The 13,365-nt window shown below is 31.9% G+C and overlaps 1 protein-coding gene across 1 annotated transcript; it reads left to right on the forward strand.

Moving 5' to 3' along the window:
* The first annotated feature begins 2,372 nt into the window (after positions 1 to 2,372).
* On the forward strand, positions 2,373 to 13,099 carry LOC109598422 (high mobility group protein DSP1-like). Its single transcript, XM_049969623.1, has 6 exons — positions 2,373 to 2,877; positions 6,240 to 6,440; positions 6,494 to 6,709; positions 10,916 to 11,061; positions 11,128 to 11,302; positions 11,479 to 13,099. Exons 1-6 carry the CDS (start codon positions 2,482 to 2,484, stop codon positions 11,584 to 11,586), a joined length of 1,242 nt encoding a protein of 413 aa, XP_049825580.1. The 5' UTR covers positions 2,373 to 2,481; the 3' UTR covers positions 11,587 to 13,099.
* Positions 13,100 to 13,365: the final 266 nt, after the last annotated feature.

The following is a 13,365-nucleotide window of genomic DNA, read 5'->3' on the forward strand; positions in this document are numbered from 1 at the left end:
AGCAATTTTATGTAGAAAAATACTAAAATTAAATATACAGGGAGACACATCAGTCGTTAATTTTCATTTCAATATGAGTTTGATGTTTAGACACGATAAATTGGGTCGCCCTGTATGTTTATTTAATTTTTTATTAATACACTAAAAAACGCAGAGTAGAATAAAAACATGTATTTTTGCATTTATCATATTATATTTTATGTTTCATTCAAGATATTAAGCAAATTATACATATTTAAAAAAAATATAAACTTTTTTATGTTGTATATATTGAAATTTTGAAATTTGTCTTATTTATTTTTTGATAAATTATTACAATTAAATAAAACACGTTTAAAGCAAAAGTAATTATGGCAATGTAATTGAAAATAATTGTTGTTATAAATGAACTTGATTGATTACCTACATGTTTGTTGTAATGAATTAATTAATTATAACAGAAATCACACATATTTTAGTTTGACTAGCTAATAAATCATTTTAATATTGGTGAAACAGTTTTTATTTTGTATTTACAACAATGTTGATCAACTGACTTGAAATTGTTTTCCTGTGCAATCAACTTGGCATATACAATTACACACACACACAATATCAATTATAGTTGCACTTAAAAAGCTTTTAGCCCTTCTATTGATATTTATTCGAGTTGTTTAAATTTTAAAGTTAATTTTTATTTTTGTGTAAATCAACTGTGCGCAGGCTTGTTGAAAAATACATCGGAGGGGGGTAATCCCCAAAACTTCCCTTTGCATACATGTTTACGTAAATTTTATATAAACATAAATTAAACTTCAGAAATATTTTGTTTGTTTATGTACTTTCATAGATGTATTCATAATTATTATAATCTCTTATACAATCCAATTTAATATCTGTTTAAAAAAATGTAAAAAATATTTATTGTCAAGGAAAAATTGATTCAATAATCTTTTTAATCAAACATTAAATAAAATTATATAATTTTAATTTGTTTCCTTTTATATCATTCGTTATAATTGTTATTTTTTATTTTATTAACTAATTTATAAAACACATAAAATAAATCAACAATCTCATGATTTTTTCTTTTTTAAAATTAGTAATACCATCTATAATATATTAATCAGATGTTAAAGAATTTGAAAAATAATTTTTCCCATTTATGATGATGATAATGAAGGCGAAAATAAATAATAATTAGAAAATTCTAATAGTGTTTTACTGACATCTACAATTTTTCATTTTAATTCAACACTTTGAATTTACTTACTTATTTTTACATTGTTATTTTTCATTTTTCAATTTATTTTTTTATTTGTTTCTTGTTAATTAATAGTGTTAAGAAAAATAAAGTTAATGATAATTTTTTATCATTTTCCTAATTTAATTTAATTTTTGATTTGATTTTTATGTCTTAGACTAGATGTAAACTGTAGAAATGTTTTAATAAAAATGGTTTCTACTTTTTAAGTAGGAATTATTAATATGACCTAGGTCATCAAATTCAATTCGACAATTGCAACAATTTCTTCTCAATTCTCAATTACTCATTACAATCTTTATTATATTGAACTTTTATTCAAATTTGCATCGACACTCGAATCGTACACATTGGCTATTCAAAAGGAACAAAATGAAAAGCGTTTTTGGGACAAAAGAGCTTAGGCCAAAATTAAATGCCATCGCGCTTAACCCTCCGGGACCACGCATTAGAATATTCGCGAGAGGCGCGAATCTAATATCGACGGTGTGTGGGGGGAGGGTGTCGGACCCCATCCGTCCGCAACATATTGCACGGAGCTTGGGCTTCGAGAGAGAGCTTCGACGTCGGGACCGAGGGGGGGGTGGCGTAGACCCGCCAGATAAATTAGCGACCGAGCCGAAGTTTAATTAGCGGGGCGCAGGGAGGTGGCGAGTGAGGCGGCATGCTGCACCAGAGAAAGAGAGCGCCGCGGGCACGTCGCGGGCGGCCAGGGCACGAGAGAGCGACCGTCGGTGGTTCCGCGGGCTCTCGCTCACCGCCTGCCTCTGCCTGCCTGGCCCCGGGAGAAGAGAGGGTTTTCGGCGTTCCTCTCTTCGGTCTTATTGACCGGCCCCGGCATCCGAGCGGCGCGCGGGGGGGGGGACCCGCTCTCGGGGCGTGCGAAGGGGGAGAAAGTGGTCCCGCAGCTTCGGACCGGCTCCGCTGCGTGTGAGGGCGCCACCCGGCCTCCCCCGACGCCGTCGCTCCGCCGCCGTCCGTCCCCCGTGTTGCCATATCGCGAGTGGATTTGGTCGCGCCAACATCGTGGCTAGACGATCGACGCGCTCTGATCTCTGAAACAACCGGTCCAGTTCAGCCGGCGATTGTTTTCGTTCCGGTCGCACGTCCGCGTCTCTCGCGTCGTCCGGTGATGGTAGCCGGTCGGGTGGTGTACGTTCACGGTGCGACGCCTGTTATATTATAGAGGTTTTGAGGTGTGTGAGAGGGTTGCGCCCATCGGGCACGGTGCGGTTGTGATGTCGGAGCACCAGCAGGGAGGCTGGGGTGCTCAGGAGACTATGTGGTGGCAGGGGGGTATAGCCGCCGACCATCAGCAGCAGCTGTACCAGCAGGCGGCCAGCACCAGCGAAAACACGAACACCCACCAGCATTTCTCCTACAAAATGGCCAACACGTTCCAGAATCCGCAGACGACGGAGTCGAATGTCGCGACAGGCCCTCGCGGCTACGATTATCGGCCGGCCGACGGCATGACCGGTGGGAATCCCCCGATGAACGTGCCCGCGCCCGCCGCTCAGTGGTGGTACCCGCCATCCACCATGGACAATATGCACTCGTTGCCCGGCATGCAGAACAATATGCAACAACAGCACAATGTCCAGCATCCACCTGTGCACAGTCCCCCGCCGACGGTAAGCGCAATTTTTTTGGCCGGCTGCAAAGACTCGTAAAGGTCAACACGGATTCGAAATGTTTTTGCGGGTCCGGTGCGCAGGAGCGTAGTAAACGTTTTAGACAGCCGGAACTCAATGGAAATATGTATGCTGTTCGATAAAGCACCCCCCACAAAACAAGAGAGAAAAGTGATCGGCGTTGGGTAAGGGTGCAGGAACCCCTACACTAATAAAATATTCCGGAGACGTACTCCCTCTTTCCAAATATATTTGATAACTTGTATTCAATCCACGGCCGCGATGATATTGGTTTTTTATTCATCGTCACATAATTTATGCCAACTAACTAAACTAAAATCTGATGATTTACTTTCAATTTTATTGATTTGTTCTATCATGCAGTTAAAAGTAACATTTTTTATTTTAGTTTCTAGGTTCATCTAGTTTTTCAAATTTGTTATTTTTATTTTAAATAACAATTCTATATAAAATTTGTTTTCAATTTTATTATTCAATTTAATCATTTTCAAGTCAAAGTTTTTCTAGTTCTAGTTTTTTGAATATCTTTTAATAATGTGATCAAAGAAAAGATATTTCAATATCTTCAACAAGGGTGAGATTAATGTAAATAAATTTGTTTGTTATCATTATTCTAAAGTAACAATTCTATTAAAAATATAGTTTTAATCTTATTCAATCGAATCATATTGTAGTACAAAGTGACATTTTTCAAATTACTTTCTAATTATTATTGTATTTTTCTTTTTAAGAATTTTTAAGATCGAGAATAAAATAAGACACATTTCCTCAATAGCATTATCTTCAACAACAGCAACAAAAATTTATACTGCCAAAAATAAAAAATTGACCACTTTTTACTAAATTTTACCTTTAATATTATTAAATGTACTGAATAACTTTCTTCTCTTTACTTTTCGTTAAATTTTTTGAAGATCTTTTAGTACCATGATTGAAATGAAGATATTTTTCAATACAATCAATATAAGAACCGACAATTTTATACTAAATTTTACCTACAATATTATTCAATCTGTTAAAATATCTTTTCAATAAGTTAAAAATATCTTTTTTATGATATTTTTTGACTACTTAAAATTTTTTGAGGATCTTTCAGTACCTTGATTAAAGTGAAGATATTTTTTCAATAGCAATATTTTTAACAATAGTAACATTAATATAATAATTTATAATAAGAAAAATAAAAACTGATCATTTTGTACTAAATATTATCTTTAATATCATTAAAATCTGTTGAATAATTTGTATGTTACACCTTTTATTTTAAGATCATTTAATAATGATTAAAGTGAAGATATTTTTTCAATAACAATATCTTCAACAACCGCAACGTTAATATAAAAGTTCATTTATACTAACAAAAATAAGATCTGATAACTTTATACCCAATTTTGCTTTCAATGTTATTAAATCTATTGGATGCATTTTAAATTAAATATCATTTTAAGGAACTTTTTAAGTACCTTAAAGTTTTTCAATATCTTTTAGTATTTCAAAAAAGTAAGAACTAACGATTTTATACCAATTTATACCTTACTGAATGATTTTTAAGTTACTTCTTACGAATTTTTGAAAAACTTTACATTATTAAACAGAAGATATGTCAATAACGTCTTCAACAAAGGTAACTTTAATCTAAAAAAATTACTTATACCACTAAAAAAGGGACTGACAATTTTATACTAAATTTTACTTTCTTGCTTATAAATGTATTGAATTATTTTTGAATTAACTATAATTTTTAATATACTTTATATATATATATATATATATATATATATATATATATATATATATATATATATATATATATATATATATATATATATATATATATATATATATATATATATATATATATATATATATATATATATATGATTTTTAAGTTACTTTCCAAGTATTTCACGATTTATCGAAGATCGATTAGTTTATAATTAAAGTAAAGATATTGTTTCAACGTCTTCAATAAAAATAAGAACTGCCAATTTTATACTTATCTATTGAATAATTTTTAAATTAATATATTATTTACGATACCAAAATTAACCATTGACAAATTTACAGAAAATTTGTCTAAATCATATTTAATTTAAAAGTATTGTTAAGTTTCCTTCTAAGCACTGAACACTTTTTACTATCATATAATTGTGTATATCAAATATGAAGTCTTTTTATACGAAGGTTAAAAGAATATATTTTTTCGAATACCAATATCTCCATCAGTAGCAACATTAATATTAAACAAGTTTATTTATACCTTTTCTATTTTAATTTATTTATAATTCTTTAAAAAAACAATACAAAATACAATTATCTTTGATAGGTAGTTTCATACAAAAATTTTAAATAATGTAGCTGCATAAACAACGTATTTTTTTTTTTCATAAAAAACCTTTTATTTTAACAAATAAACAGATATAAGTAATTTGAATAAACAAATAGGTTGTTTTTATCTACAAGGGTATTATTAAATAATCAAAAAATTGTTTATTAGTATAATTTTCAGATGATTGCAATAAGAAATTGTCATGTGAAATTAAATTTCATGATGCAAGGAAGTGACAGTTTCTTCATTTTAAAATATTATGTTAAAGTAATGTTTTAATATTAATTGCAAATCCTATGATTACTCGTAAAACGTTCTGATATATGATTTTTCAAAATAATCATCAAACCAAATAAGGTAACAAGTTCTTAATTAGAAGAATGATTGCTATTATGATTACAAAATGAGATGAATTTTAGAGGAACATTAAGATGTGCTAATACTATTCAACGTATTATTAGATAAAAATTAATTATACTATTAACGATATCGTAACAAAAATATTTTATTAAGGATGCTCTTTTTTACAATTCATTTTCAAACATTGACATCACATTTAAAACCATGGTTCACTAAATGTATGGTCATAAATATAATTGCGTGTTTAGTATATTGTACCGAAGCCATAAATTTTCCTTTTGCATTACTCAATATTCCTCTCGGAGCTGAAACAGCTAAATCAAAATTTAAAAGCCATATTACCTGACAGTTTATATTATGTTTTTTTATTAAATATATCATTATTTAAAACGTTCCGTTCTCCAGCTGAATTATTACTTCCTAGTTGCACACGAATGTTTATTATCAAAACAAAACAATGGCGAACAAACTGAAGCCGATTTCAATTTTGCCCGCTCTTGCTGTGAGCTCACGTAGCTCACATAAAATGAAAAGACTTTTCGCCGCCATTGATTTATTATGCGCTTATCCCTTTTATGCGTGGGCTGAAAAACAATTTCAGACTTAAACTCTCTTCAATTTTTTGTATTTGAGACTTTATGGTCGTTTCCAGCAATCCGAGTCCCAATCGAGGCAAGAGGAAGCGCAAAGACAGCACCAGGAAGCGATCCAGCAGCACCAGCAGGCGATAGCCGAGGCGCAGGCCAAGTTCCAACAGTTGCAGCAGCACGCCCAGCAGCTACAGCAAGCCCACCAGCAGTTGCAGCAGCACAACCAGCTCCAAAACAACCACCACAACCAGAACGCTCACACGGTAAGTCTTCGGTTCGCGTCCCACAACCCTCGTTTCAATGCGTTTGATTGCAGCAACAGTCAGTGTTGCAACAGCACCAGCAACTGACGAATCAGAACCACCACCAGCCGAAAAGCAGGATGCCCAGGAAGGCCGACGGCAAGCCCAGGGGGCGGATGAGCGCGTACGCGTTCTTCGTGCAGACCTGCAGCGAGGAGCACAAGAAGAAGCATCCCGATGAGAACGTCGTCTTCGCGGAATTCTCCAAGAAGTGCGCCGAAAGATGGAAGGTAAGGATGCACGAAAACTTGTTGGGATAGATAATAACTAATATGTTTCTGGTTGAAATTAAAATTAACCTTGTGTCGTAATTGGTTTTGTGCTTTGAACTGACGAGAGTGAACCAATTAAACTAATCGCATTGACAGAACCTCTCTCCTATGTAGATGAGAAATAAAAAATACCTCGACCGGAGGAAAAAAAGGAGACCGATCCACCTTAATTGAAACAAGAGAGACTAGATCGACGTCCGATAACAAAATTTATAAGTGGAGTCCGTTAAAAATTTGAATATTTAAATAGGGTTTTATTTTTAAAGCCAGTCCGAACGCGCCGCTATTTCGTCTGGTACTCACACACACACACACCAGCCAACGTTCGGTTACAGAAAAAAAAAACGAGTAAAATAAAATAAGGTGCTCGCTCGCCGACAAAACCAGTTTGCCTTCGATAAGAAACGGCCGAGATGGTAATATAACTCTGGAACTGCCATCCGGCAAGATCGAAAAATCGAAGCGGACCAAAGGGAGGCCGATATCAAGGTGGCCGGTTAATAATTTTTCACGATCGACGGACTCGCCTTCGATCAGGCGACCAAGAGAAGCCTAGGCTTTGATCCCGTCCCCCTCGTAATTCGACGTGGCGGACCAGCCGAATGCTTTTAATTGGTTAGATGGAAGCGGATTAGGTTTTCTATTAGCTGTGTTAATTTTGGCAATTTTTTTCTAATTATTGGATGGTTACGGTATCCTTTATTTTCTTAATTTTATCAATAATTTTCTTGTCTACAATTTTAGATAATATTTTAATGTTCAACATTTGATAGAATTATTTTTTAATGAATATTCTGCAAGAATTCTACATTTTTGTAGGACTGTTTTAATTAATTACTCGTAGTTATTATATTCTTTAGCATATTTTTACAGTATTTCAAGAATATATTATTTTATTTAATCTCACAGTTACTATAAAATGAGATAACAGACCAAAACCTTCACATATTTTTTAGAGCTATTTTGATTTTTTATTTTATTTTTTTTTTTAATATTTTGAAGATTTTAAAAATGTTGTTTTCATTAATTCATAGTTCAGTTTCATATCTCATAGTTTTGTTAAGATGGAAAAAACTTTTGTGACTTACTAATAATCTACATTTTCCAAAGAAATGTTTGTTTATTTTATTCTTTTATAATTTTAAACCACTTCAAGAATATATTATTTTAATTAATTATCTTCACACAGTTACCATGAATTGAGGTAAAATATCAAAGCCTTTACGTTTTACATATATTTTTAGAGTTATTTTGATTTTTCTATTGTATTTTTTTTAATATATTTATAAGACATCAGAAACGTTATTTTAATTAATTACTTTATTTCATAGTTTCGTTAAAATGGAGAAAACTTTTGTAATTTTTGCTAATAATCTATATTTTTCAAAGTAATGTTTGTTTTTTATTATATTCTCTAACATATTTTTATAGCACTATAGCAAGAATATTTAATTAATTACCTTATCACACAGTTACCATAAATTGAGGTAACATATCAATGCTTTTACATTTCACATATATTTTTCAAAGAGACATTTGTATTTCTATTGTTTTTTTTTTTTGAATAGCAATAACAAACTATACATTTTTTAACTAATTACCTTAAATAAGGTAATATATTATATAATTTTTACTTTTAATACATGTTGCTTCATGCAATTTTGTTTTTTCTTTTATATTTTTGTGAATATATCTAAATTTTGCGTCTTTTGTTGTGTTTCAAATTAGTGTTTTAATTGATTACCTTACCTTATCATACAACTTCGATAAAATAAGGTAAACAAAATATGTATATTTTCTGATATGATTGCATAATACAATGATTAATAATAATACCACCGATATTTCATTTCTGCTGTTCTTGTCGATATTTGCGTGGGTAACACAGAACATTCCAAATTTCCGTTTCGTTCTTGTGATCCAACCTCTAAATACCTTTATTAATTCGAACACGTCAAAAAATTAATACAAATATTTGACAAATTACCATCGTGTAAGGGGTCATCGTCTTCGCCCGGTGCTCGTTAATACACGCGCCCGCGGCAAAATCGAGATTTATTATACCAGTTCCAGCGCAAAAAAAATATATCCAACATCCGAATCTCCAACCAGATATTATGTCAGCCCGTTTTTCGATCGCACCAATTTTTGCAACGTCCGAGAGCGAAAGTTTTTAATGGAAGCGGGCGGCGGTGGTGGCGCGATTAATTAAAAACCAACCCCCGAAACCCCCGACAATCCGATAAGGCCGATTTATTCGAATGTTGTGTGGTGGCGTTCGCGCAGGCGCCGCACGGTTGAAAGATGAAAATCAATCGTTCTTCCTCTGTCTCTCCTCGCCGCCCCCGCGGTCGTCGGGTGAGGGGGCGAAATTAACGGATTCCAATCTCGTCCACCCCTTTTAAAACGGTTTTAATGGGCGCGCAACCCCCTAGCTCGGATGCCCGTTCTCCTGATTTATTTCCCGACAGAATGGTTTTCACGTTTTTCGTTTGCCTATTTGTCGTCGATTCTTCAATAAAAAACTGTAATTATGCGCATGTGAAGGGAAAGAGTTAAAATAATCAGTTTTTCGTTTCATTCTTTGAAAAAAGCTAAAAATCTACCACATAAAATGGGGTAAACCTTCATAATTTTTACTTTTAATGAATATTTTGAGAGAAATTTTGCCTTTTTTATGTATTTTTGTGAGTATTTTTACCTCGTATCAAAATTATATTGTTTTAATTCATTACCTTATCATAGAGGTATCATAAAATGAGGTAAACTGTCATGTCAAAGGAAATGATTTAAAACAATATAATTTTGAAATTTTGTAATTTGATATAAAAATCAACATTTCTTTGAAAATACTCGTTAAAAGCAAAAATTATTTCCTTTTCACACAATGGCTATAGAATAAGGTAAACTTTCATTATTTTTACTTTTAATAAAAATACAAACAAATTTAAAATATTCTATTATTTTTTTGTGAATATTTGTATCACATTTCAAAATTATTTTGCTTTAATGAATTCTTTAATTACCTTAACACATGGTTACCCTAAAATAAAGTAATTTACTTTAATTAATATTTTCAAAGAATATTTGTTTTTTCTATTATAATTTTAGGAATATTTTTACAACCTTTCAAGATTAAATTGTTTGAATTAGTTACAAAGTAAAATAAGGCAATTTTAAAGTTTTATTTTTAATGTATATTTTATTTAGTTCTTTAATAAATTAAACATTTATAAATATATATATATATATAGAAAACTTGTAGATGTCGTTTTATGTAGTTTTAAAATATGTATTTCAAAATGTAAAAACTAATTGTCATTTAATTGTAAGTTCATATTAATATTATTCCAAAATATTCTCTTAAACATAATCTATTTTTTTAATGTTGTACTTAATTTGGAAATAATAATTTTGATTACAATTCACCAAAAAAAAATTTGAATGGGAAGAAAAAAGTTAGAAAAACCTTTTTTTTTAGTTTCAATTTAAATTCCAGAATCATATAAATACAGGTTTTTAAACGATTAGAGATAATTGAACAAGGTTTTAATTTCTATTAATTGTTTTGTCAATTTATGAGGTTTATATTGATTTATTACAGCCCTAAATATTTCGAATAATAAATCAAACTTTTTTGTGTGATATATTTATTATTTATTCCTTATTCCGATTTGGAAATGTCATATTTCAGCTTCGATTTGATTGATCACACATATAAAAATTGATAAACAATACACATTAATAGACACAGAATAATTCTGTAGTTGAAAATGCTTATTTAATTGAGTTAATGTCAGTTATAAAATATTCTGTAAAACACGATGGTAATTCGGATTTATTGATTTTAAATTGAAATTTCGTCGTTCATTAAATAATAACATCATAACTCACAGTTCAAAAACAAACCAACAAGACACGAAAACACATGTGAAACTTATAATTATTTTTTAACCTCGAGAAATGAAATTATCCAAACGCCACATGCACAGTTGATCAATCGGCAACGTTAAAAAAGTTCGCCGGTTATAATCCTGTGCTACATAAAATTGAAATGTGCACGACACGTTCGTTTTGTCCTTTTAAAAAACGAAAATCTAGGCACATTCCGAACACATTCAATTTAGTGCTGTTGCGTCGATTCTAAAGGTCTTTTTTCTCTAGACAATGGTCGAGAAGGAGAAGAAACGCTTCCAAGAAATGGCCGAGGTCGACAAGAAGAGATACGACAGCGAAATGTCGAAGTACACCCCGCCTCAGGGCAAGAAGCGAAAGCACGCGAAGGACCCCAACGCACCGAAGAGAGCTTTGTAAGTTTACAATTCATTAATTAATAACTTATTAAATGATTAATTAAAATGTTTTTGTTTATTCAGGTCGGCTTTCTTCTGGTTCTCTAACGAAGAGAGGAGCAAAGTCAAGGGGGAGAATCCCGAGTACGGTGTTGGAGACGTCGCCAAAGAGTTGGGCAGAAGATGGGCCGACGCCGATCCGGAAACCAAAAGCAGATTTGAGGCTCTGGCTTCCCAGGACAAAGCTCGATATGATCAAGTGAGTTTTCAACCGTTTTATTACGTCAATGCACATAGTGAAACATGTGCAAACATTAAAGCATGAAATTGGAAAGAAATTGATTCGAGTTGGTGAATCAAGTTAGACAAAGTTTCAAACAAATCTTACGTTTTTAGCTGTTTAATAAGTTTTAACGTTTATTCGATTGCTTTCAGGAAATGACTGCGTACAAGAACAGGAACAATCCGAACATGCAAAAAGCGGCAGTACCTGAGAACGATGAAGATGAGTACGAAGAGGCAGATGAGGATGACGACGACTAAAGAAGCTGTGATCTCCCGATTACCTCATTTAATCGCCTTGTGTGTACTTACAAATAGACATTGTGTGAGTGGTTCAAACAGTGCGCGGTACATATAGTTTTTAAAAAATATATTAATTTCGACTTTCCCCACCTCCCCAGTTCATGTTGCATTCTTTCAGTTTCTAGTACCATGTATGATTATCGTCTTTTATAATTAATTTTATTAATTCAATTCTTATGTGCAGCAGTGGCGGACCGTTGATTGTTCTATGTATCTTTGCTCTCTCGTTAAAATTTCAAAGCCCTCAGGATCCACGTGGTCCTCGATTGTTCATTCCGTTGTTTTAAGTAGTTGAATTGTTGGGTTTCGGCTGCGCCACTGCGGCACAACGACCAACCTGTGTATAAGGTCGTTCCCTACGGGTTAAGAAACAAGGTTATTCAAGCAGCACCAGGACACGTCAATCTCAATTATGTTTTTATAAGTTTTTATTTTTACGCGTTTGACTTCAGATTATAAACGGATGCTTGGAATGGATATGATTGCAGCAAAATCTGTATTTGTATCTGTATTTTTAAGTATTACTGTAGTTGACTGATTTCTGAAATTGTAAACATGTTAATATACAAAAGAATAAGAAGAAACATCTGTGTGCTGCCAATAATTTATTGATAAATAATATTTTAGCTGTTCATTCGCGGCAAATTAATTTGTTTGCTGGCGTAACTTTCCGGATGGATTAGTTTGCCGCGTTCCACAGTGTGTACTTTGTAAATACTCTAGTATATATTGTAATTTTTAATCCCTATGGTATAAGCAGAGCAGAATATTTTTATTATTTAAAGAAAATTGTTGATATAGTGAATGGGTTAACCAAAGTACATTGTACATTTGTAATGGACAATATTTAGTGAGGATCAGTTCCTCTCGACTTCTTTTAATTGAATTGGCCGGAGTGGATTCGGTTTTTTTAAAAAAAGCGGGCAATTCGGTCGTGGATTTTAATTAGTTCGAATTGTTCTGTTCTATGACGTGTGAAGTGAAATGTTATCTCTTTATCTAATTTAAAATAAATGAATGGTTACGTTTTCAGTTTTAGTACTGTTAAATAAATATTTGTTAATAAATGTCCATAAAATGGAAACATTTCACCTTTCGTTCACACTTAATCAGATTGCTCTGTATTATTTTAGGGTGCGAAATAAAACTAGAAAGCAATGTTTGTTTTTTATACAGGCCCAATGGTTTTCGTAATTTTCTGTTGTATAATAATTTTGGAAACTGAAAAAGAGCTTTCGATATTTAATTGACTCGGTTGTAATTGTCGTAAAAATTTGCATTAAATATGTTCGAGAGCATTTTTTTCTTGTTCTTTATCTTTATTTACATTTGTGAGGCAACAGAAAATTACGGACGTTACGATAACTGTATCTGAATAAATAAACTAAAGAATAATGAACAATTTAGTATACATTTTATTATTATACAACAAACATGGCCCTCGATAAATAAAATTTGCATTTATAACTTATTTTAATTTTTTTTTCCTCCCTCCCTCTTTAAATTTTCCTATCTACATAATTTATGATTTATTAACTAATATAATTTAAAATTATAATTTGATATAACTTATATACAAAATATGATGATATAAAATTAAAAATTATTACTTTAATGACTTTATGGTGAACAGTAACTAAACTAAATATGTAATTAAATAAATTTTATTTTTAAAATTTACCTTTTAACTAAAATATATATAATATATTTAACGAAATTTTTAAAAGAATATAATTA

Source organism: Aethina tumida, chromosome 7 (assembly GCF_024364675.1).
Source record: "Aethina tumida isolate Nest 87 chromosome 7, icAetTumi1.1, whole genome shotgun sequence".
NCBI classification, from domain to species: Eukaryota; Metazoa; Arthropoda; class Insecta; order Coleoptera; family Nitidulidae; genus Aethina; species Aethina tumida.

Excerpts from the sequence above, each read along its gene's own strand:
- LOC109598422 (XM_049969623.1), top strand. The coding sequence starts at position 2,482 with ATGTCGGAGCACCAGCAGGGAGGCTGGGGTGCTCAGGAGACTATGTGG. Across the intron at positions 6,441-6,493 it reads ACAACCAGAACGCTCACACG|CAACAGTCAGTGTTGCAACA; the intron begins GTAAGTCTTCGG and ends GTTTGATTGCAG. Across the intron at positions 11,303-11,478 it reads ACAAAGCTCGATATGATCAA|GAAATGACTGCGTACAAGAA; the intron begins GTGAGTTTTCAA and ends GATTGCTTTCAG.